The following is a 22,351-nucleotide window of genomic DNA, read 5'->3' as shown; positions in this document are numbered from 1 at the left end:
TCTTCCAAGACCATTATCTAAATCAGCCAGAAACCTCCACCCTCAAGGACAAAGTGACTTCCCTATGCTTCCTCACTTACCGGCAACTCTCCAGAGGCAGCAATAGTGTCTTTAACTTTTCCACCCACTAAAATATGAAGACTTAATGTTTAAAACCTAAAGCAAGAACCTCCTCTACCAAGAGAAAGTAAGGCACAGTCTCCATAAGGGAGAGGGCAGTCGGCCTGAGGACCAGTGGAGAGGGAGCCAGCCATCTCCCAGGCAGGCAGCACCGGCCTGCAGAATCCCCCTACATCAAATGCTAATGCTCAGCTCTTTCTTCTTACATTTCATGCTGGGGTTTGGCCACCGGTCTCCCAGTCTGTGAGACAGTGCTAATAAATGCTGGCCAAAATGACCAGTGGGTGATTTCATACAGTAAGGACCACAGAAGGGAAATGCCTTGTTTTTGCCTCCTATGGAGTATGGAAACTCCAGTAAAGTGATTTTTTTTTTAAACTAGTGCCCAAGCCATATCCATTCAATCATTTCTGCTAGGGAAAACATTAGCAGAGGTCCCCCAAAACATGTGCGAGCAACCAGGATAACTACAGGCCCGGCTGGCAAAGCGCTGCCCACCGGTGGGGAGATTCGCAATAATGGGTCCCACTCCTCCCGGGCAAAGGGGATTTGACTGTCACCAGCTCACTTCCCAGGGGACCTCCTCTGCTCACCCCTTTCAAGACACATGATTTTGGGAACAAGGAAGGTAGGGCTAAAAGATAGAAGAGGCAGAGGACAGAGCTGCGTTTGCTTTTACTCTAGGAGAGTACAGTGAGAAACATCTTCACCTGGCAGGAATCGTGGCTACTGGGTGCAGGCACTGAGCTTTGAAGCAGTTGTGTGAAACCAGGCTACTTGATACTTATGACTGTTAAACCCTCAAGACTCAGACCACAGGGAAATGAGTTACAATGCTGTCTTGTCTAAAGGCTACTCACTTCTTTTTAAAGAGCTTGCGGAAGGAGCTGCGAAAGCCCCCTTTCTGGTCTTGCCTGGGGTTTTGATCGCTGAAAGATGTTTGTTCGCTTTCTCTTTCCTCCTTTGGACAGAATCTGGTGGCGTCTTCTAAGTGCATCTCCTGAAAACACAAGAGAGAGGTGTATTTTTACTCTTTTCCAAAGAGAATATCGATCCTGACTAGGGGACAACTTTTTTAACCTTGTCACCGTCCCTCTCCCTCCCTAAAAGACTAACGGTGGGCACCCTATTCCCCCAAGCAAGCCTAGGCTAATTAAGAATCAGTTGAAAAGAGGAAAATTTTCTCTGTCAAAGCAAATAGTCTAGAGTAGGATTATGATATAACAACAATTAAAGGTCAGGAAATAAAGGAAGATTAACTTCTTACTCGGGTAACAATACTGTCTTGCTGGAAAACCACTAGTAGTCCCCTCAAAGCTCTGGGTATGTTTCTCTCTCTACAAAATAAGAATGTTCCTTGATTATAATACTAGTTTTAAACTCGTGTTCCTAATTCTCCATTTTAGACGCTAATGAGGGAAGGCGTTTTTGAGAGGTCAAATTTGTTTAGAAGTAAATGTCAACTAATATTTCCAACCTGCACATATGCCTTTAATACATGTTTTATAATTCTTTTTTTTATTTTGGCAGGGGGGAGAGGTAATTAGGTTTATTTATTTACTTATTTATTTTGATAGAGGTACTGGGGAATGAACCCAGGACTTCATGCTTGCTAAGCGCACAACTCTACCACTGGGCCATACCCTCCCTCCCATTTTTTACAATTCTTAATCCATGCTATTTACAGTGTAAAGTAAAAATAAATTTAAAAAATAAGGTCCTCTCTTTTGTGAACGCCTTTTAAAAAGCAGCCAAAAATAGCTGCTTGATTTTGAATCCAAAAAAGAGAACTTAAGAAGTCAAAGCAAAAACCACCATGGAAATTTCATGAATTGGATGGGTGACTACTTGCTGATAGAGAAGCAAAGAGTGGGGATGAATTTTTTTCAGAAAACATGGGTTTGACTTTGAGACTTTAACTCGGAGTTGTAGTAGCAGAGCTAGAGGTTTTCTGAGATCTTCCTAAGATTCATAACTAAACTGTGGAGATCAGCATCTCGGTGGCTTAGTGTGGTGTTTCTGAAAGTGTGGTCCTGAGGCTACAGGATCAGCTGAGGCTTCTATTTAAATTCAGATTCCTGAGCCCCACCCCAGGCTTTCTGAATCAGAATCTCTGAAGTTAGACCTAGACAATGGTTTTGCACACTTAGATTTTGAAAACCAGTGGTTTAAGGTAATCTCCTGCCCACCTGCACTTAATGTTTACATGAATCACCTAGAAATCCTGCTAAAATGCTCAGCACAGATGGAGCCCAAATTCTGCATTTATAACAAGCTCCTGGGTGATAATATTCACTACTAGCCCAAGGACCATAATTAGAGAAGTGGTCCTTTTAGGCACTTTTTAGGAACTAAATCTGTTCATAATTTCAGGAAAGAATTTCTCTGGAATCACGATCTTGATAATATCTTGCATTTTTATAACATTCTATACTTTACAAAGCATATTCACAAACTTTATCTTCTTTGGCCTTATCCTCACAACAACCCTGTGAGGTCGGTAAAATACATACTGTCTCATTTTCACAGATGCGAAAACTGGAGGCACAGAGAAGCCAAATGAACTGTCCAAAAGCACACAGCTATTTGGCAGCAGAGTCAAGACTAGAACTCAGATCTGACACCTAGTCGGGTGCTCTTTTTTCACTAAAGCATACTGTCCTCTTTCTTGACTCTTAGAGACAGAACAATTTAAAAACTAGGGTTGGGCTGGCTCTGAGGGCAGCGGTGGGAGATACACAGAGTATATTTGAGGAGATGGAACACCAGGAACTTTGCACATCTCAGGAGGAAAGAGCTGATACCTTTAAAGATGGGGCTTTTGAAGGGTTAATCTTTTGCAAATAAAACCCCCATCTTGCTCCCACCTCAAACACACTCACAAACATGCACACAGATACACACATGTACAAGTACAGATGAATGCCCACACATACACACACACATGCAGGGCCCCCCCCCCCAGCATGCTCACCCACAGCCTCTGCCCACCTGGACTCTGCATGCCACCTTTCTCTAGGACTCCCACCAATCCACACCTTCTGAGCTTTTAGAAAGAAGAATTTTATCCATAAACAGAAATATGCAGTGTGAACTTTGAAAAATTCATATGCTTGGAAAATTTACTGATAACTGAAAGAGAAAAGGCCTCTATTAACTGACCTCCATTTGATACCTCCTTAGTGTCACTTTCTGAACTGACTGGACTCTGTCTGATACTGTCAGGGGATAAAACTTGCTGTCTAGTATGTCTGATTAACAGTCCCTGATAAATTTTTGTTATTTGGTATGTCTGATACATAGCCACAGATATTTTACTCATTGTTTGCTTCTCAGCAATTAAAATATTTGCTTAGCAAGTAAAATACTACTTGTTATTTCTAATGAATGGTTTTTGCCTGGCATTTGTTGAGCTCCCAACCGTTCACATGTCAACTAGGGAAAAGAAGACATTTCTATGAACATATGAAATAAAAGCATTCTTTGCAGCTTAAACTACACTAGTTACAGGGTTTTGTATGTAAATCTCTGCCCATATCAAGTCACTTTGAATTGGCACTATTATTTCCTTTCTACTTCCCTGGTTAATGAACTTTGACACATGCCTAACTTTGATTTCTCTAGGTAATTTTGCTTAATGGAGTTTTATAAAGTTCAGGGTTGAATATCAGAGGCAGAAGGAAATCTGAGAATCCCGGGGAGACTCAGAGGCCTTAGCTGAGCATATGAAGGAGTTTTTACCCTCTCAGGAACCAGACACAGACTTTCATTCCTGGAGTCCAGGTGGGCTGCAAGCTCCAAGGCTTTTCATATGCCCTTTTCTCTGCCATAATGTCCACTACTCCCACGTGGCACAGTATTCAAAAGGAAAGGCTCACCCTGCTTTATTTTTTTAAAGGCTCATGAGCCTTTTTTCCTATTTCCCTACCCCACCCTTCACCTAGCCAACTTCTAAGCAGTCTTTAAAATCGAATTCAGACGTTCAACTTATCTAAGAAGACTTCTCTGACCACCATCACCTCAGGAGGGTTTAATACCCAGCCTTGTGCTTCCAGAGTTTACTATGATTCTGTGTTTATGTGTGTCCTTCCTGGGCTAAGCCAGTGGTCCTGAGGGCAGAGACTGGATGCCATTTATTTCTGAACTCTTAGCACTTAGCACAAAGCCTGGTTCCAGGCAGGTGCTAAGTGTTTGTTGAAAAATGAATGAAAGAAAGGAGTTCTCTCTCACTTGGTAATGGGAACAGGTGGAATACAGAGCCCGCATTCCTGGGGGGAAAACCCTTTCTCACCTAGGCAAAGGATTCTCCAGTGCTGGCTGCAAGTGTTCCTTAGTACAGGTAAAGGCGTCCTGGACTGTCATTTTCAAGTTGTATAAATCAATACAGAGCTGCCCTGTAAACCCTAACCACCAACTCCAGAATGATAAACAGGAAGGATGGGGGCAAAGGTCAAAGCCACCCTGTTACTCTCTGCTTAATCAGAAATTGCCTTGCTCCAATTACTTACAGAGAAATTACGTATTCTCTCAGGAACTATTACTCTTTTGTGGATATGTATTTAAACACCTCTTTAAATACCCCAAGGCTTGCAGACACCAAGGTTAGACATCAAAACACAAAACATCCACATAGAGGCCAAAGAAGGTGTTTGTGAGTCAACACTTCCTTCATTATTTTGTGTTGTCTTTGTCCCACTGGAGCCTTCAAAGTGATGTGACACCCTTTTCCAGGCAAAAGGAAAGCCAGCGGAAATGAATTTAGCTTTGCAGCTAACTTTGCAGGGAGTCCTCAGTGAGACAGGGCAACTTGCCCCTCCCTAGCTGCACACAAGGGGGGTGTAGGTCAGGGAGTCGGGTAGGCTGGCACACAGGGTTCACTATTTTGAACAGGTAAACAAGGGATGCGCCTAACAGGCAAAGGAAGAAACGGACAGATCGGGGACAAGTGAAGTGCAACGGGGAGGTGCCACAGCTTAAGCAGGCAGGCAGAAAACACCTCTAACTTTTTAATGGGGACAGGGGCGATGTTATGCAGGTCTAAGAGGAACCCAAGTCTTTTTGACGTCATACATATGTATATATGTATACAGGTATGGTGTGCTCTTGTGTGCTGGTACTGCAGAATGGGCGCTAATACCCGCCTCCCTGGGCCACTGAGGAACAAGCCTTGAACCCGGGCTCTCCCTGAGCATCCTGGTCCAGCCAGGCCTCCGCTCCCACACCTCACCAGCCTGCTTCCCTTCCACGCTAGGTGAGGCCAGGTTGCACCCTGGAAATCTAGACCCGGGAACGCCAGATTGGTGCGTTTGGGTTCGGTTTTACTTTACCCGCCTTACTTCCAAATAGGTCTGCTTTTCGCTTTGGGACCTCTGTTGGGGAAAGAAGGTCCTGGGCGCGCCGCGAGCAGCGGCTGCAGCGGCGGCGGCTGGGCCGTGCGGCTGCGCGGCGCGCTCGGCCTTGAGCGGCGCGCGGCCGCCGCTGCTGCTTCGCGTGCTGTAGAGGCGCGGGGCCACGCCCTCGGGCGGCGGCGCGCGCGGGAACTCCTTGAGCGAGCGGCTCAGCGGCTTGGCCTTGCCATGCGCCTGCGCCTGCGCCTGCGCCGCCGCCTCCAGCTTGTAGGCGCCGCTGCTGCCGGCCGGCGACGTGGCGCTCTTGGGCAGCGGCTGCAGCGGGTGCTCAGGCCGCTCGGCCTCCATGGCGAAGCTGACGGGCCGCAGGAAGCAGATGTCCAGGCTGGACTCGGAAGAGGCGGGCGAGCAGTTCTCGAAGAGGGCCGGGGCCTGGAAGGGCTCCTCGTCGTAGGGCGCGGGCAGCGCGAAGATCTCGCCGCCATACTCGAACTCCTCGTAGGCGGCGGGCACGTAGCCGCGGGCGTCGGGCAGGAGCTCGGCCGGGGCGCGCAGGGAGCGCTCCACGTTGCCTAGCGGCTCGGCCGGCGAGGGCTCGAAGTCCATCTCCGGGATGGCCTGCAGGGGCCCGGCGAGCGCCTTCACGTCCTGCTCGGCGGCACAGAACTGCGCCGGCGCCAGGAGGCTCTCGGGCCTCTCGTGCTTTCTGCCCTCTATCTCCCAGTCACTGGGCTTCCCGGGCTGCATGCTCTCCATCAAGCTTTGCTGCTGTTGGCTTTTCTTCACTGGGGGCATCAAATGCCTTTAAAAGGGAAACAGAACGCAAAAGGTGTGCTCACGGTTTGTTGGTGCAGGCCTCTCACCGAGCAGCAAGGCTGAGAGCAACACGCTTCCTGCTAGATACAGTTTAGGGGCAAATTGCCAGCTCCTCTCCTCTCCGTCCCCCACCTCCCCCAACCCAGGCACCTACAAGTTACCCACCAAGCGCCACTGACTTCTGCAATTAAGGAGTTCCTACGACCCTGGTCCCCCAAGTGGGAGAGTGAAAGTGACCATCTGTGAAGGGGATGCCAGAAGTACCAGTCTGAGCGAGGACGCACTGCGTAGAGATGGCTGGTAGGCCAAGGTGCTCTTCATTCCCTGTGTGGAAGCCCTGACCCTCCCTACCACGTGTCAAGGCCCCAAGGCACCTCTTTTTTCCCTTTCATGCCCTTGTAGAGTCATGTAGAATAATAGAAACAACTTTTGTTCAACTCATGGGTCTTAATGCTTAAGAACAATTAAATTGCCCGATGAAGGAAGTGGGGTACAATCTTGATGACTTGAATGTGGATGATGGTACGTGAGATTCATTGTACATTTTACTTTTGTGGATGTTTGAGATTTTCATAATAAAAAACAAATTCCTTGTGGCCATAGAGCATGCTGTATCTGTCATCTCAAACTTCCACCCACAAAAGCATTACTAAAGTGAAAGACTGTCACTCTGAATATACCCAACTTCATGGAGGGTTTTTTTGTTTAATCATGGATAAAGAATAATTTATATAGCATACCCATTAGATTGGATGTGATTTGCCAGTTCTGCTGGAATTTAATTGCCAGACAGATGTGAGTAGACTACTAGATACTGACCCAAACTGGTTATTGTGCTACGTTATTCATACTTGATTCTGCCACAAAAATGCATAAGGAATGAAGATGTAAACGCTAACCTCTGGTGGTCCCAAGATGAAAATTAGGTCTCAGGTTTACAGAGGTAAAAAGCAATATTGACTTGAATTCTCTCAACTTGTACGATTGTTATTGGGTTTTTTTCTGGCTGTTTTCCCAAGGCAGAGTGCAACAGCCTGGGAAAGCCTTGTTCAGCCTGGATATAATCTCTCGGGATTCATTTTTTTGGCTGTATTTGTCTCACTTCAAAGAAGATAGTTTTATCATTGTCTTAACTGCTAAAGTGATCCACAAAGTAAAATTCTACTTCCTGGAAATGTATTTTTTCTGTGTGAAGTTCTCTCCCTATGGGAATTCTACGATTTTTTCTATAGGAAGAAAATCATCCTGGGCTCTCTTTATAGGAAGGTTAATGTCTCATGGGTTTTCAGAAATATTATGAAATTTCTCCCTCCTGCCTCTGCACATTTGCACTTCCATCCCTCGCTCTAAATGTTCTGTTTTAAGAGGTGAAGGCAGAAAGGAAACAGGATTTATTTTGTATTATTGATTAGTTGTTCCTTCCAGTGATTGTAATTGGTATTCTAAAAACTAGTGATTAAAAATTGAAATAATCTCAATTGCCTACCTCCCACTTCATTGTAGTTTTAGAAAAGAAAAGTAGCTTCTTGCGTGATTTTTCAATTTTCCTTAAGATAAGAAAAACCAAAGTAGAAACTGGTCTGAAGAATTCGTTTTTTGAGAATTGTCTGTATTTGGTAAAGTAGGGATCTGGAATTTAGAGATTTGATTTCCCTTATTCTTACAGAATTCCTGGTTTCAAAGGCAGCCAAGTTGAATTACCCTTCAGAGGTAAAATAAGTTCCAGATATGTAAATGGCCTGATCTTTATCCTAAAGATCAAGAAGTTTGCTGAATAAGAATCGAGCTTAGTGTGCAAGAGAGTTGTGTGCAGAAACTTTAAAAGACTGTCAAATCCAGTCACTGCCCAAAAGAGTTTTTGGAGAAGCTATCATAAGCGAAGAACAGAGCCCATGAAGTCACTTTCTGAAGAAGCTTCAAGGAGAATTGGGAAGTACTAAACAACATGCTGTCTGTATCACCTCAGACCTATTATTTCTCATCCTCAGAGCTCAGGCTTCCTCTGACCCCCAACCAGGATTCCGTTTTTCTCCACTAAATCTTTTGGAGACCTTAAGTGTGTTCCCACCCTTCTGATGGGCTGCAAGATGCCTTCCTGTAGTTTTATGGCACTCTCTTCTATTCCAGTAACCAGCCTCTAGGCCTGCTGCCTGACCTTAGTACCTTCCTCTGGGATCCAAGCATGGGGTCAGCTTCTTGTCTGCCACATACAGTCTGATGGGGCTGGAGGGAGGAGAGTCCTGTAGATTATACTCCTAATGCAGGCTGGTGTGCTACCCCACACAGACTGCCTGGGACCTGAGGGCATTGCCATTAACCTTCACACAGCAACAGGTACTTACGTGACAGCAGGGCCAGAACTGGGAGCAGAAGGGTAGGGTTGCAGCATCTCTTCTGAGTGGATCCCACTGTCACGGACAGCCTCAGGCCCTGCAGTGGGAGAAGCATCTTGCCCGGCATTTGCACACTGGGAAGCCAGCCCTTTGTACAGCTTCGCCATGGATGACCTAACAGGAATGGAGGTAATAGTTCTCAGGGTGTACAGTGGGAAATTGGCTCTCTGAACACATAGATTATACCAAGAAAGATAGTGTTTCTCAGATGAAGCTCAGCTGTAAAGTTCTCTCTCCAGGGCTCTCTACAAACCAGGTTGCTTACATAATAGGGTACAAGCTAAAGGCTGGGTAGGAGTAGGAATGCTGATTCATTGGCTGAATTGAGTGTGGGTATAAGGGGGATACGGTGAGATGTCGTCCTTTAGAGGAGCCCTGACTTGGGAGATAGCATCTTTTTCTGGGGTAAAGCACCCACAGAAGTGATTCTGCTTTCCTCGTTGAGTTGGGATGAGGTTGAAGGAAATCCAGGTCATTAGGAAGCTTTGCTAAGGGTTGCTTCTGTTCCCTCTGAAGCCCAGATTCTCCCTAATCAGCCCTTCCTGTTTCTTCTTAGTGTGGAATCCATTCAACCACCATCCCTCCCTTATTTATTTCTATCCATGGCACTCATCACCAGTCTAACTTACTTACTAACTGGTCTAAATAGTCAGCTCCAGGTGGCAAAGATTTTTGTCTGTTTTGTTCTTTGTAGTATATTCAGTTTATAGGACAGTGCCTGATACACAATAGGTGCTCAATAAACATTTCTTGAATTAATGAAAGAAATCACATTCTGACCTTTCAACTGCAGTTTTAAACCTGGCAAGTTTAGTGAAACAACTATTTTTGAAGTGGTTAGCAACATGCAGTAATAGAAGGTCTGTGTAGGCATTAGAGTGAAAGTGCTTATTTTTCTAAAGTAATTTCCACCAGGTAGTTAAGTACCTCCTTCCTGTAGCCAGCCTGGCCACCTCTCTTCCCTGCCCATCTCTCTTCTCTTCTACCCCATCACTGCATTTCAGCCACTTTACATACACTGTGGTTACTGGTGACAGACACTCACATTGACCATCTGCATCCCTGGCCTCAGAAACCTTTGATCAACCCTCTAGACTGTACCATCAGAACCTTACTTCTTGAGCTTTTTCCGTTTCTGAATAAGCAAATCCTCATTGCACTGAAACAGCAGGGTGTAGTGTGAGATAAATACTCGCAGGCGCTGAACACACACCAGAAGTAGGTAATAGTCAGGATGTTCCTGCTCTGTGAACTTCAGGACGTTCTGGATGGAGGAAAAAAGGAAGCAGCAGTGCATAATTAGAATGATAAGTTTTGTCTCTTCTGTGCCTTGCCTTGATCTGTTGTAAGAGTTTGGTAGCCATTTAATCAAAACAATGCAAATGGCCAACTTGATTACAAACTGTAAGACTGAACTTATTATTATTTTATTATTTATTATTATTGCTGTTCTCTTTGTCCATCACACCACAGGAAAATAATAGTCACTATTGCTCCTGTTTGAGTTGAATTTGAACATAAGATAATTCCATCTGAAAAATTAGAAGGATCTACTAATTAGATCTCTGAGGTAATGAAGCCATTCTGACAATTACTGCCTATAAGCAATGCCTTGAAATCCAAAAGAGTCTGACCAGTGGTGCAAATGTCAGGCATTTGCAAGGCTGGAAGTGAGGAGATGTTTATGATCCAACCTGGTATCTAGTATCCACCCCCACCCCCCACCAATGCCACTCCGTTACATTGCCTGCTGTGCTGTAGTGGAACATGCATCCTAGTTGGATTTGGGAAAGTTTTAATAGTTATTGAGTACTTCTTTGCCAAACACTAAGCCCTTTACATTATTTTCTCATTTAATTTTTACCACAACCCAGTTAGGTAATTATTACTACCTCCATTTAATAAATAAGGAAATCAAGGCACAGTGAAGTTAAGTAATCTTCACTGGGTCATACATCTGATGTGTAGTGGAGGCAGGATTCGAACTCAAGGCAGACAGTAAAACCAGGGCCCTTCCTTATTTAGATATTTCTTGCAAGACCTGGGTTTCAGTCTTAGATTTTTTTTACCTACTAGGTGTCTTAACTTGGGCAACTTACTTAACTTCTTTGACTCCCCATTCCGTTATCTAAAAAAATGGTAATAATGATACCCATTTTATGAGATTGTTGAAAAGATTAAGTAAGATAATTATGGTGAGAAAATGATTTTAAGATCTAAAGCCATGCACAATTGAAAGTCTTTTTAATATTTACATAGGGTTCCTACTGCCTGAGATAAATCTCAAGCATTTCTGAGATGCTTTCACTGAATTACTTAGGAGGAGGAGTCAGCAATTACACCAGAACAGGTGGGTGGCGGGAAGGAGAGGGATTGGCAGGGGTACTGATGAATCTCAATTCTTCTGCCTCCAAGGTGCTACCCGCCCTGTGGGAAAACGATGTGAAGAAGTCAGTTCATCAGCTTCTCCGTGCTTCTGTGACACAGGACACGAGCAATGTATTGTCCTGGACGCAGGCCAAAAGAAAGTAGTCAGGATAGCAGGTAAGTGGGAGGCTATATAGATATTTCTCAGATGCCCAGGGGGTCGGGGTAGGGGGTGCATTTAGATGGCGGTAGGACCAAGGTGGGAGGGACTGAATTGGTACCCAGGCTCTAGCAGGAGCTGCTATAGAAAGGCCTTGGATCAACAGAACTGTGGATTGCTGGTAAATGAAGATAGAACTTCATTTTTAGCGTCATGAGCCAAAAATTTTTAGAGATTGAGATTTTAGCTCATACCACAAGGCAGAGATGGAGTAATCATAACAATTAAATCATTTAAACACGTTTTAGAAATATTAATGACTCCTTGACCCTTTAGTGTCTTTCAGTTGGAAGCCAAAGGCAACTGTTTATCATGGGAAGCAGTTTAGTGGCTTGCCCAGCCATGCCTACCTGCAGATGTATCAGGTATTCAGGGATGCGCTGCACTATGTGAAAAAACAGTGTGTAGATGTCAGACTTAATCTCTTCATCACCCTAATGAGAGAAAGTTGGAGTCAGTCTTCAGTGTCCCTCCACCTCTGGTTGCAGAGCCCCAGAGTCAGGTCCACCAGGGTAAGAAGGGTTTACTCCCAGAACATTTTCTTCCTCTAGGGCATCATGAAGCATTGATCTGTCATTGGAGAGGCCACTTATTCAGGGACATGCTTAGGGAGACAACTCTTCTCCAGCAGGGAGCCTATCATATACTTCTTCTGAATCTACCAAGCTTTCCAAATACTCCCTCCTTCTTCCCACCCTCCAACACCATCTTAGCACACTGGGCACTCAACAGATTGTGTTTGAATTGACTAAATTCATTACAGTTCTTTAGCAAGTAATCTTTACAATGGTTTACTGATAGGTACTAAGGGTGGATCAGAGCCTCATGAGAATGGAGAAGGGAATATGATTAGAAATTGATCAGCTGGCCTGGCAGCAGGGAACATGTTGGACTCTCTCCATTTCCCTTTCCTTCCCCTCCTTCCCCCTCCCCCTCCCCCCCTCCTTCCCCTCCCCTCCCTTCTCTTCCCTTCCCTCCTTCTCTCTCCTTTCCCTCCCCTTCCCTCCCTTCCCTTCCCTCCCTTTCTCTTTTCCTTTCTCAAATACTTGCTGAGTGCCAACATGCGGTAGGCATACTGCATTGGGAGTAGTAGGGGGTTGAAGTAGAAAATTAATAGTGCCTCTCACCTCTTGTGAAACTGGATTAATGCTTAGCTTTAGAGCTTCTGATATAGGTCTTCTCTATTTACCTAAAATAACTATATATTTATATATATCTTTATTTAGCACCTAACATCACTGCAGCAATACACCTGTTTACTCTGTCCGTACTTCAGCGGAATGGAACAGAGGGTCAGGAAGGCAGGGCAAAGACCAAAGCAATGGTACTGACCCTTGAGTGGGCTCCTTTAACCCCAAGGAGGAGTGTCAAGGGCTGTGTTCAGGTCATTCCCCAGCCTGGAGAACAAGCTCCGAGTGCATGTGGTGTATCTCCTGGGTGGATGAGCAACGTCATAAAGTTACACGTGTAACCAAAGGGCAGTGCCCGAGTAGAGCTAACTTACCTCCTTCAGAACAACCACGTGAACCAAAGAGATGCATTCAGGCAGGTCCCTCAGGTAAGCAACATAATAATCCAAAAAGTTATTCTTGAAAACAAACATAAAAATGCATGGTGAGAACCTGGAAACAGGAATGATAATAACTAATATGTTTATAGTCATGTGTATCAAAAAGGAGCACTTTGCAGAGATTATTATAATCATTCATTTAATGTATTTATTAATATCTTTTTAGTTTTTTATTCACCTTTAAAAAAATCTTTTTGAGTTTTAAGGAAAATATCCCTATAGACTTAGGAACCAAAATTCAATAGCCCTGCTTTAATGAGAGAATGTGAAATGGTAAACCAAGGCATGGGAGGAGGGGTCATGTTGAAAAAGTACATTTAAATTGTTAAACGATAAAAATGCATATTTCGGTTTTCAATTATTTTTCATTTCAATCATCTACATCCAAATGAGAGATTTGTCCAACCCATCTCATGGTGTCTAGACCAGTGGTTCTCAACTTTTTCCAGTAATTGCATATTCACCTATGGAATAGCCCCTCAGGAAAACATTCTCACCTTCCAAAGTTATATTCCCATAGGTATAACAATTCTCAGCTCAAGAAAGCATACTGAATACAAATGAGTAAAAGCAGCATTAGAGGGTTAGCATTACATACAAGTAAATAATCTGTAAAGTTTGTATTATTAATCACAGTTGAGAATCATTGATATACAGAGGTTAACTGCAAGCAAAATCTGGCTTGCAAGATAAATTTTAATTAGCCCACACAATATTTTTAAAATAAGAAAATTTCACACAAAATTCTGGATTTCCCGCTTCTCTTAAAATATCAGAAGATCTAGCATCTCCAGTCTTTTCCCCTACAGAATAATTGGATAAAGTTGGGTAGTTTTTCCTTGTAGAAGGACGTGTGTGCTCCACTTAAGCTCACTCCCCAGCAGTCCACCTCGCATGACAGTCAGCTCACTTCCACTCGTGAATGCCACTGGCATTTGAGTTTGCAGCTTGTGGCTTGGATCATATTTTCTTTGAAGAACATTGGAGAGATTTCAAAACTTAGCATCCTTTCTCCAGGGAAGTGAAAACAACAACAACAAAAAACATTCCAGACAAATAGCTGCCCATCACATTTTTAAAAATCTCTAAAAAATGAAATTGTGTGTGAAAGTATATACATATATACAAATCCTCATATATTTATTTTATATGGATATATGGATATACATGTGTGTATCCGTATTTACACACACATACAAATATACACACATTCAGTGGAGGACAATTACAGTACAGTGGAAAGTGATGAAGTGGAAGTTAAAAGACTTGGGTTCTAAGTCACAGATCTCCAAATATCCAAATAGCTGGGTGATTTCAGCAAAGTCTTTTAATCTCTCTCAACATCATTTCATTATCTGTAGAATGAGGAGGTTAGACTAGATTGCAGGAGTTCCTCTGCCTCTGAAATTCACCTATTCTAGATTCTCCTTTAAAGGAAACAGACAAAGGAGACACAAATGCATCTAATTCAAGTTTATAAAGGATTGGAAAAAAAACTCACACTTACCTCATCATTTGTTAACTTGAGGAATAAATCTCCAAGGACTCCTTGGCGTGGCCACTTCAAGACCCTTTCCTGCAGAGCATGAAGCAAATCCAGGTGCTGCTGGACAATGTACCGTAAAGAGCCAGGGAAGAGGCTTGAAACAGAAGAGAGATGGGATCACACAGACCAGGTGCAGAGAAGGAAAGGCTCCACAAGAACACATGGAGCCGGGCACGTCTTCCCAGCACTCAGAATACTGAGTCACAGGTCGGCACTTAGGATTCAGAAACACAGTTGGCCGTTGCCGGCCTCACAGCAGCTACCCTCAGACTCTAAAGGGAACCCTTGACTGTGGCTCCTATACCAGTGTTTATTCAACTAGTGAAGAGCACATCACTTGAAAAGCCTTTTTAAAGTATATGTATTTATGTGATGGTGGACACTTTAAGGGAAATCTTTTTAAGTGTTTTAAAGTGATTCCCACTTGACGTGCAAATCGTCTGTTCTAATTAATGTTGCCCATGACCGCACTGGAGTGGCACTTGGTCATCCTTAGCTACTGGGAAGGAGACTGTACTTAAATAAGTAGGAAATTTTGTTTAAAGCTGACAACTGCAAGCTCAAGGGAGGGGGACATAAAAGTATTTCTTTTTCCCTTTCCTTCAGATTCTGAGAGGAATCTGGACAAGGAATAGAGTCTTGCCAGGGGAAGCTACAACAGGTCCTAGCCTGCTACTCCCAGGAGTTTCACTGAGCCCCCTTCTTGCTCTGATTTGCCTCTTCCCCCATCTCAGTATGTCTTGTTTTTTTTCAGAGGAAATGAAGGGAAGAGGGGATAGGGTGGAGACAAAAGAGAATCATAGAGGGAAGGAGAAGGGGGATCGGATGGAGAAGGCGGTGATCAGAAGCCTATGAGAGTGAGGAAGGAAGAAATAGAAGGAATGGAGTCGTGCTGGGCTGCAGCAAGGATTTCAGCCCTAACTTGGTAACTTAAGTCTTCCTGTGCTCTCAAGACCCCAGGTTAACAAAGATGAAAGTGATGGTCTGCTTGCCACTGAGAGCAGAACTTATTTGGATATTTCCCCAGGGTCTACCAAGCATAAATTAGTGGACAGTTGGGGTGCTTTGCCAACCCCAAACAAGCAGACTTTTATTGAGAACAGGAGGAAGGATGCCAATTTGAGAGGTGTTTTCAACCCATCTCCAAGCAAAGTAAAGATGCCCCTGTAGCTGTAGCTTAGAGAAGATACACAAACGCCCCCAGCCTTCCGTGAAAAGATACAAGGTTTCCTTCCACTCTTGTCTTACCCCCTCCACCCCGTGTGGTGAGTCTCCACCTGAGATGCTGATCTGTAGCCACAGGAGGAGGGGCCCCTGGATCTGACCTCTTACGCTGGTGCAGTGGGCTTGGAAGATCTAAGTAAGCCCTGTCCAGATCAAGGGGAACTCGGAGTGGTGGCTAGGAGACAGTCTGACTGGCAGACCATAAAGCTGGGGGAGGAAGGCACAATGGATCCGACTGAAAAAGTGAAACACTGCACCAGCAAAAGGTCTAGATGTGAACAATTTCTCCCCACCCAGAGGCTAACAGTGACTCTGGGTGATGTTCCTGGTGTGACCCTAAGAGATGTTAGGGCATCTGATGTGGAGAGACCTGACTCTTTGATGGGTTGTCAGTACAGGTAATATGTCTTTGGTTATCTCTTTTCTTTTTCTCCCCTTCCTTCCTGTCCTTTCTTCTTTCCTTTCCTTTTCTTTCAGGAAAGCTGCCTTCAACCTGCAGAGTTGGACAGCTGGTATCGCAGTTGGAGCCCACATGGCTCCTGGACTGTCCATTGGGGTAACAGCATGATGTTTCAAGACAGGGTCAGAAAAGTCTAATGCTCCCATCAGGCATTGTGGAAGCATGTTACTGGAAGAGCAGTGATTTATGGTGGGTTCTGAACCAAATATTGAAAACAGGCTTAAGATTTTTTAAAAATTTAATAAGGATAATAACTGAAATCGGGGAAGAGTGTGGAGGAGGTGAGCCAGGAAGTGGAGGACAGAATGAGAACGAGGCAAGAAGCTTGGACACACTTAATCTGTTTCACTATTTTGCCTGAAGCCAGACCTGACTTTCAGAAGCAACTTTTTCAGTAAGACAAAAGGATTAAGAGCTTGATTTATTTTCTATTCCTTACCTTGGGTGAAATTATGGCAGCATGAGTAGTTCATTCTTTCTAAAGCTTCTAAGGTTATTTTAACTCCCACAATACAGTACTTAAGCAAGGAGGGATACAAATTGAAAGCAATCAAGGAAAATCCAGTTATAGCTTAAAGTTTGTAACTTTGTTTTTGGCAGTCCAGTATTAGGGCCAAATTAACAACCAAGCTTCAGCTGTAAGATGTAACCAAATTTGAGGCATTGATAATTAAAACACGTGCCACCTGGTGGTGATCTGACGCATACAGTTCGTTGAATTCTTGGTGGATGTGGCGCCGGGGTCTAGTTTCTAAGGCGGACCAGCAATCATGCAGAGCTGACTTTGCCCCCTCCTGACAAGGGTTCGGACAGGACTGTTTGAGCCTGAGGTTATGGCTCTACCTGGATCAATTAGACCAGGAAAAGCCAACTTCTCCGTCCTCCTACAACTGGACAACAGCCCGCACGTTCCCCTAAGGCTTCCACTGGCCACCTGTGCCCCTGCAGTGCCCAGCCATTTCGGCTGGGGCAGGGCTGGGTCGAAACAGCCTGAGGGGGCTCCTGAGCACTGCTGAGAAAAAGAATTCATTTTTATAGGTTTGAGAAGACGGGCAACCTCAGATTTGAGTGTCAGGTATGTAGTTTGTGGTGAGCGTTATTTTCTGCCCCAGGTGACTTTTCCAGGGGGGTAGGAAGTGCTGAAGTCTTGCAGTTTGTGACGGGAAAGATAGTAAACGTTAATAAATTTATTTGTATCTTTGTATGGGAGGAAGAACACCAGTAGGGACAAGGAATGATCTCGTCTGCCCTGTATTTCATTCAGCTGGTCTATTTAAGTAAAACACACATGGAGCCTTCAGAAAGCTTAGAAAAAAGAAGAAACACAGCAAGTGAAGGAGGAGGGTGAAAATCTAACGCCAGGTAGAACAGGGGCAACCCGGCAAAACTCGAAAACCAGAGATTTCATATTAGTGCTAAGAATAGTGAGCTGAAGCTTTCCTCTTCTTGGGCCATGAAAACAAGAAAGAGGGTAGCAAATAACGAACATGAATAGCATCGTCATGGGTATGAGAAGTAGCCATCATCTTACTGTCACTGGGGATGGTACGGCAGTTTTAATTTGTATTAGTCTCAGGATTTGGGGGAAAGGCTCACTTTTTCCTCAGTAAAGGGTCGTGAGAAGTAGGACGTGACAGCAAGTAGAAAAGAGTCTCAGTGAGCTGAGATCATATTCCTACTCGATAAGTAAGCTGAGATCTGAGGTAAGAGCTCACGGGCTGTTAAGAGAGAAGCCTGGGTTTTGAAACTGGAAGAGACAGAAAGTCGACTTCTGGCTGAGACACGTGGCACACTGCTCTTAGTCACGGTGGCATCTCTGAAACTACGAGGTCCTGAGGGAAGCTGTGTGATGTTGAAAGAGCGCGAGGCCCAGGCTCAGGCAGGCCTGGGTTTGAGTGCTGGTGCTAATTGACTGTGTGCCAAGCCTCTCTGGACCTGAGTTTCTTCATCTATAAAGGAGGATTCACAGGGTTTCTGTAAAGATTTCATGGAGTCATAAATGAAGTGCCAAGCACGGGGCCACATTACTGTGTTCCACAGTAAGTAATCCTCCTTTCTCTCCTCGCCCCATCCCCAGATTTTTAGAGACCAGAAAGGGATGCTGCTGGCTGAGAAGCTTGGATGTGGAGGCAAAGCCACATCAAAAGGTAGATTGGGCTTTAGATGGTTGGTGTAAACTGAGCAGGCCTTTGGCAATAGTAAGAAACTAGAGGCCGGAGAGACTTCTCAGAGGGCTGAAGGGGCAATCTGGGAGAGTAAGACAAGCTCGACTGGGATGAAGGAAGGGGAATTAAGTGGCCACATGGGGAAGGAAGGACCGGCAAGAATCGGAGTGCCACTGAGTGAAGATGAGGCCCAGTCCAGAGCCTCTGTTGGTCACAGCTTTAGCCGAGTCACATGACCCTTTCTGTTCTTTGTTGCTTTCTATTTTGTGTATATCAGTTTTGCAGTGAAATAATTCTCGAAAATAGTCGAGCCATTTGTGGGTTTGTCAGGGAATGTTTTCTCACCTCAGTCACTTAGATAGGGGCAGCGTTGTGTTTTGGTCCTTGGGGTGTATTGCTGGCAGCTGCAAAGCCCAGTAAATTGGGAAGGGGGTGATAAGGATCAGGAAAACATCATCAGGGCTTCCCTAGATAGATTCACAATTTATGAACTGCCAGTGTATATTACCTGATAGAATATTTAAAGTAATAATGTCTTATTTGTCCTTAATAGTCTGTTATCCAAACTTTCCATTTATTTGAATTGGCCTTTTCCTTAATTGACTTGGATTACTGTGTCTTTATTACATTAATTTTTTTCCACCAAATCATAGTTTCTCCTTCCTGCTTTCTCCCAAAAGAGAGAGAAGCAGAAAAAAATCTAAAGTTTGTGAACAGGTAATAGATCAAGGAGTGTTGTAACCCTGGGGCTAGGGTGCTGTTACATCCGTCACAGGCTCTATGGAAACATTGCCCCACAGCTCAGGTGCCCATACTCACACATTATCCAGGATCATGTGAACAAATAAAAAGAAAGGTCCAAGTTCAGAGTTATATCAGCGCTGCATCATTTATCCAATAGCCACTTCAGAACTCCATTGCATCTACCCCCTTGTACTTCCACGAGAAGTGATCCCAGGGGTCTTCCGTGATCCCAGGGGGACATGAGGATGGCAGCAGACGGCAATGTCTCCCTCACTGCATTTACTCCCCCTCTAGGATCCTAACAAACATGCTAGGGACACTGAAAGCCCCAGAGGCTACACTCATTTTCTTCTCTGCTGAATATCTAAATTTGAGACTTGCTGTCACTGCCTAGTTTTCTTTTCAAAGACTGTTTCTGGAACTCTTTATAGGTCTTAGAATTCCCAAAGTGGAAACAGGAAACAACTTACCTTAAATTTTAATCAATCTGAAAAACAAAGGCAATGAATACATGGATACCTTCTCTCTTTGGGATTCCTCTTTCCATCTGACCCCTGGAATGTTGCCTTGATCTTCAGGATCAGAGAGATGTTAATGACATATTTTCTTTCTGATTCAAGCAGTTCTAGAGCCACAGTCTGTCTTTTAGCTGTAAAAACAAACCAAGGAGGGAATTTTTGTTAACCACTCTTCCCTGAAACCCAATTAAATGATAGGAAGCAATAAAAAGATACTGAAAGCAAAATAAAGAGACACCAGCAAGTTTCTGGAAGATGGAAGACAGAATGGAGGCATGGTTATTAATTCAGCACAGTAAAGAGCACAAAACCCTCTCCTTTGGTGCTTTCATCTACAGATGGGAAATCTGCTGAGAAGCAGACAGGCTCAAGGATCATTGGCACCAAGGCATTACAGAAAGTACAAAGAAGGGCCAATGCTGGAAACAGGAGAGACGGTCTACATAAAGTGCAAGTGAACCTCCAGCTCCCCACCCCTATGCCAGTTGGCTTCCTCATTTCTACCCCATGGGAAATGAGAAGAATTAAACTAGAGAAGCCCAAGTCTTTGGTACACGGGATAAAGACACCAGACATGGTAGAAGGCAGAGTTGAGATGCTAAAATGCAAAGAAGGGGACTCAGAGAAGGCTTGCACACTGAACAGTGAGCTCCCTCAGCCCCTTTTGCTGCAGGTCCCAGAATGCCAGCAGCCAGACTTACACTGCCCAGGCAGGAGGCAGGAGGATATTTCACTGGAGAAACTGAACTGCCCAAGCAAAAAAGATCTACAAACACTGACATAAAGAGGTCACCTATCAAAAAGTTAATTTGCCACCTGGTTAGCCAATAGTGAAGTCTACCTACTGATAACCTTAGCCAACACAAAATTTTTAGGTTTCTTTTAATTCAGGGCCCTTTCTTGGGTATAAATAATTAGCTAAGAATCCTCAAACATTTGAATCAATCTTACAACATAAAAGAAAAAGAAGGGAAAAAAAATATATATATATACTTTTTTTTTAAGGGAAGAGGGGAACCATGAATAAATAGAGACAATGCAGAAAACAAAAGAAAACTTTTTTAAAAATCTTATAATTAATATCCTCAAAGAGTTACCAAAAAATATAGCCATTTAGTAATTACAGGATGCTATTTTTTAAAGAAGACAAACAATGAAAAGGAAGAAACTTTTTGGCATTTTTTAAAGGAATAGAAGATAAATTCAAGGAAGCTTGCCCATCTACCTCCTACCCAACTCCACCCCCCAAAAAAAATCAAGAAAGAGACATACAGCAAAAGGTGGTAATGGAAAAGATAAATCCAGGAAATCCAATATAAATTAGTAGAAGTTTCAGGTAAAAGAAAGAAAATGAGTGAGAAGATATTGTCAAATTAATAATAGGGGGGAAGGATATAGTTCAGTGGTAAAGCAAGTGCTTAGCATGCACAAGGTCCTGGGTTCAATCCTCAGTACCTCCATTAGGAAATAAATAAATAAATAAACCCTATTACCTCCCCTCACCCCGCCCAAATAAAAAATTAAAAATTAATTTAAAAACATTAATAATAGAAAAAAATATCAGGACATGTGTTTCCAGAGGAAAGGGCTAACTGCACTCAGAATAATTAATGAAAAGCCTCCCATATCATTGTAAGGCACACTACATCACTGTGAAACTTTAGCACATCAAAGATAAAGAAAAGATCCTAAATGTTAGAAAAATCAGGTAACATACAAAGGACTGAGGATTAGAATGGTATTGGATTTTTTATTAGAAACATTAGAAGTTTGAGGACCATGGACAGTTGTTTCAAAATGATGATGGGAAATGATTTTATATTCAGCTACATGAATTATCAGCAAATCATGTGGAAGCTACTGGACCAGGTATTCCACCAAAACAAGGAGTAAACCAAGAAACCAAGAAGGATATGCAAAAAACCCCACAAAACCCCAAATAGGAAGCTAACATAGGAAAAATTTGAAGGGAATTACCAGGAAGACTGAGAAGTTCCAGGATGGCAGCAGTGCAATGAGCCAGATGGACTAGGATGACAGGGCAAATGCTTTACAAAGCAAAATGTAAATGATAGGTTTTCTGTTACGTTGCTAAGAAAAATTAAAGAAGACCTATATAAAAGGAGACATATACCATATGCTTCGACTGGAACATCAATAATAGAAGATGTCAGTTCTCTACTAATTGGAATAAAAAGAATGTAGTATCTAGAATTAAACCCACCCATATGTGATCGGTTGACTTTTCCTGTGCAATTCAGTGTGGAAAGGAAGGTATTTTCAATAAACAGAGCTGAAGCAACTGGATAGTCACATGGGAAATAAAAAGGAACCTGGACTCCTTCCTCATACCACACATCAAAATTCATTCAAGGTAATTATTAATAAAAAATTAACATTGAAAAATTTATTTAAGTCATAGACCTAAATGAGAAAGCTGAAACTATATTTTATAAGAAAATATATTAGGATATCTTTATAACCCTAGAATACGCAAAAACTTCTTGGAAGAACACATAAATTACAAGCTATTTTAAAAGTTTTATATTGATAAATTGAACTTCATTAAAATTAAGAATGTCTGTTTATCAAAAGACTATTTCAAAAGTGAAAAGTTAAGCCATATAATGGAGTAAAATATTCTCAACACATATATCTGACAGAGAACTCACATCTAAAATATATTAAGAAACCCTACTAATAGAGAATAAAAAGATAAGTTAGACAAAGGACTTAAATAGGCACTTCATAAAAGAAATTATATAAATAGCCAATAAGCATCTGGAAAGATGCTCAACACCATTAGTCCTCAGGGAAGTGCAAATTAAAACTACAATATGATACCAGGAGACAGCCTGGT

The 22,351-nt window shown here is 43.3% G+C and overlaps 1 protein-coding gene and 1 long non-coding RNA gene across 3 annotated transcripts in view; one reads left to right on the top strand and one right to left on the bottom strand.

Annotated features, from left to right (window-relative positions):
- The window catches only part of ARHGEF33 (Rho guanine nucleotide exchange factor 33), a 44,147-nt gene that overhangs the window by 6,547 nt on the left and 15,249 nt on the right, over window positions 1-22,351 (bottom strand). For both annotated transcript variants that reach the window (XM_032497371.1, XM_032497372.1), the window contains exons 8-15: window positions 19,493-19,622; window positions 14,342-14,474; window positions 12,769-12,852; window positions 11,615-11,698; window positions 9,793-9,941; window positions 8,627-8,791; window positions 5,448-6,270; window positions 981-1,120 (exon numbers count right to left, since the gene is read on the bottom strand). In XM_032497371.1, the coding sequence (XP_032353262.1) occupies window positions 981-1,120; window positions 5,448-6,270; window positions 8,627-8,791; window positions 9,793-9,941; window positions 11,615-11,698; window positions 12,769-12,852; window positions 14,342-14,474; window positions 19,493-19,622 (1,708 nt within the window). The remainder of the gene's footprint in view (window positions 1-980; window positions 1,121-5,447; window positions 6,271-8,626; window positions 8,792-9,792; window positions 9,942-11,614; window positions 11,699-12,768; window positions 12,853-14,341; window positions 14,475-19,492; window positions 19,623-22,351) is intronic.
- Window positions 5,742-6,888, top strand: LOC116668944. The gene is made up of 2 exons (XR_004326247.1): window positions 5,742-5,966; window positions 6,431-6,888. It is a non-coding gene; the product is annotated as an uncharacterized LOC116668944 (long non-coding RNA).

This window comes from Camelus ferus, chromosome 15, assembly GCF_009834535.1.
Source record: "Camelus ferus isolate YT-003-E chromosome 15, BCGSAC_Cfer_1.0, whole genome shotgun sequence".
Classification (NCBI taxonomy): Eukaryota; Metazoa; Chordata; class Mammalia; order Artiodactyla; family Camelidae; genus Camelus; species Camelus ferus.
The sequence above is the reverse complement of the archived record's forward strand: the minus strand, read 5'-3'. Positions and strand labels throughout refer to the sequence as shown.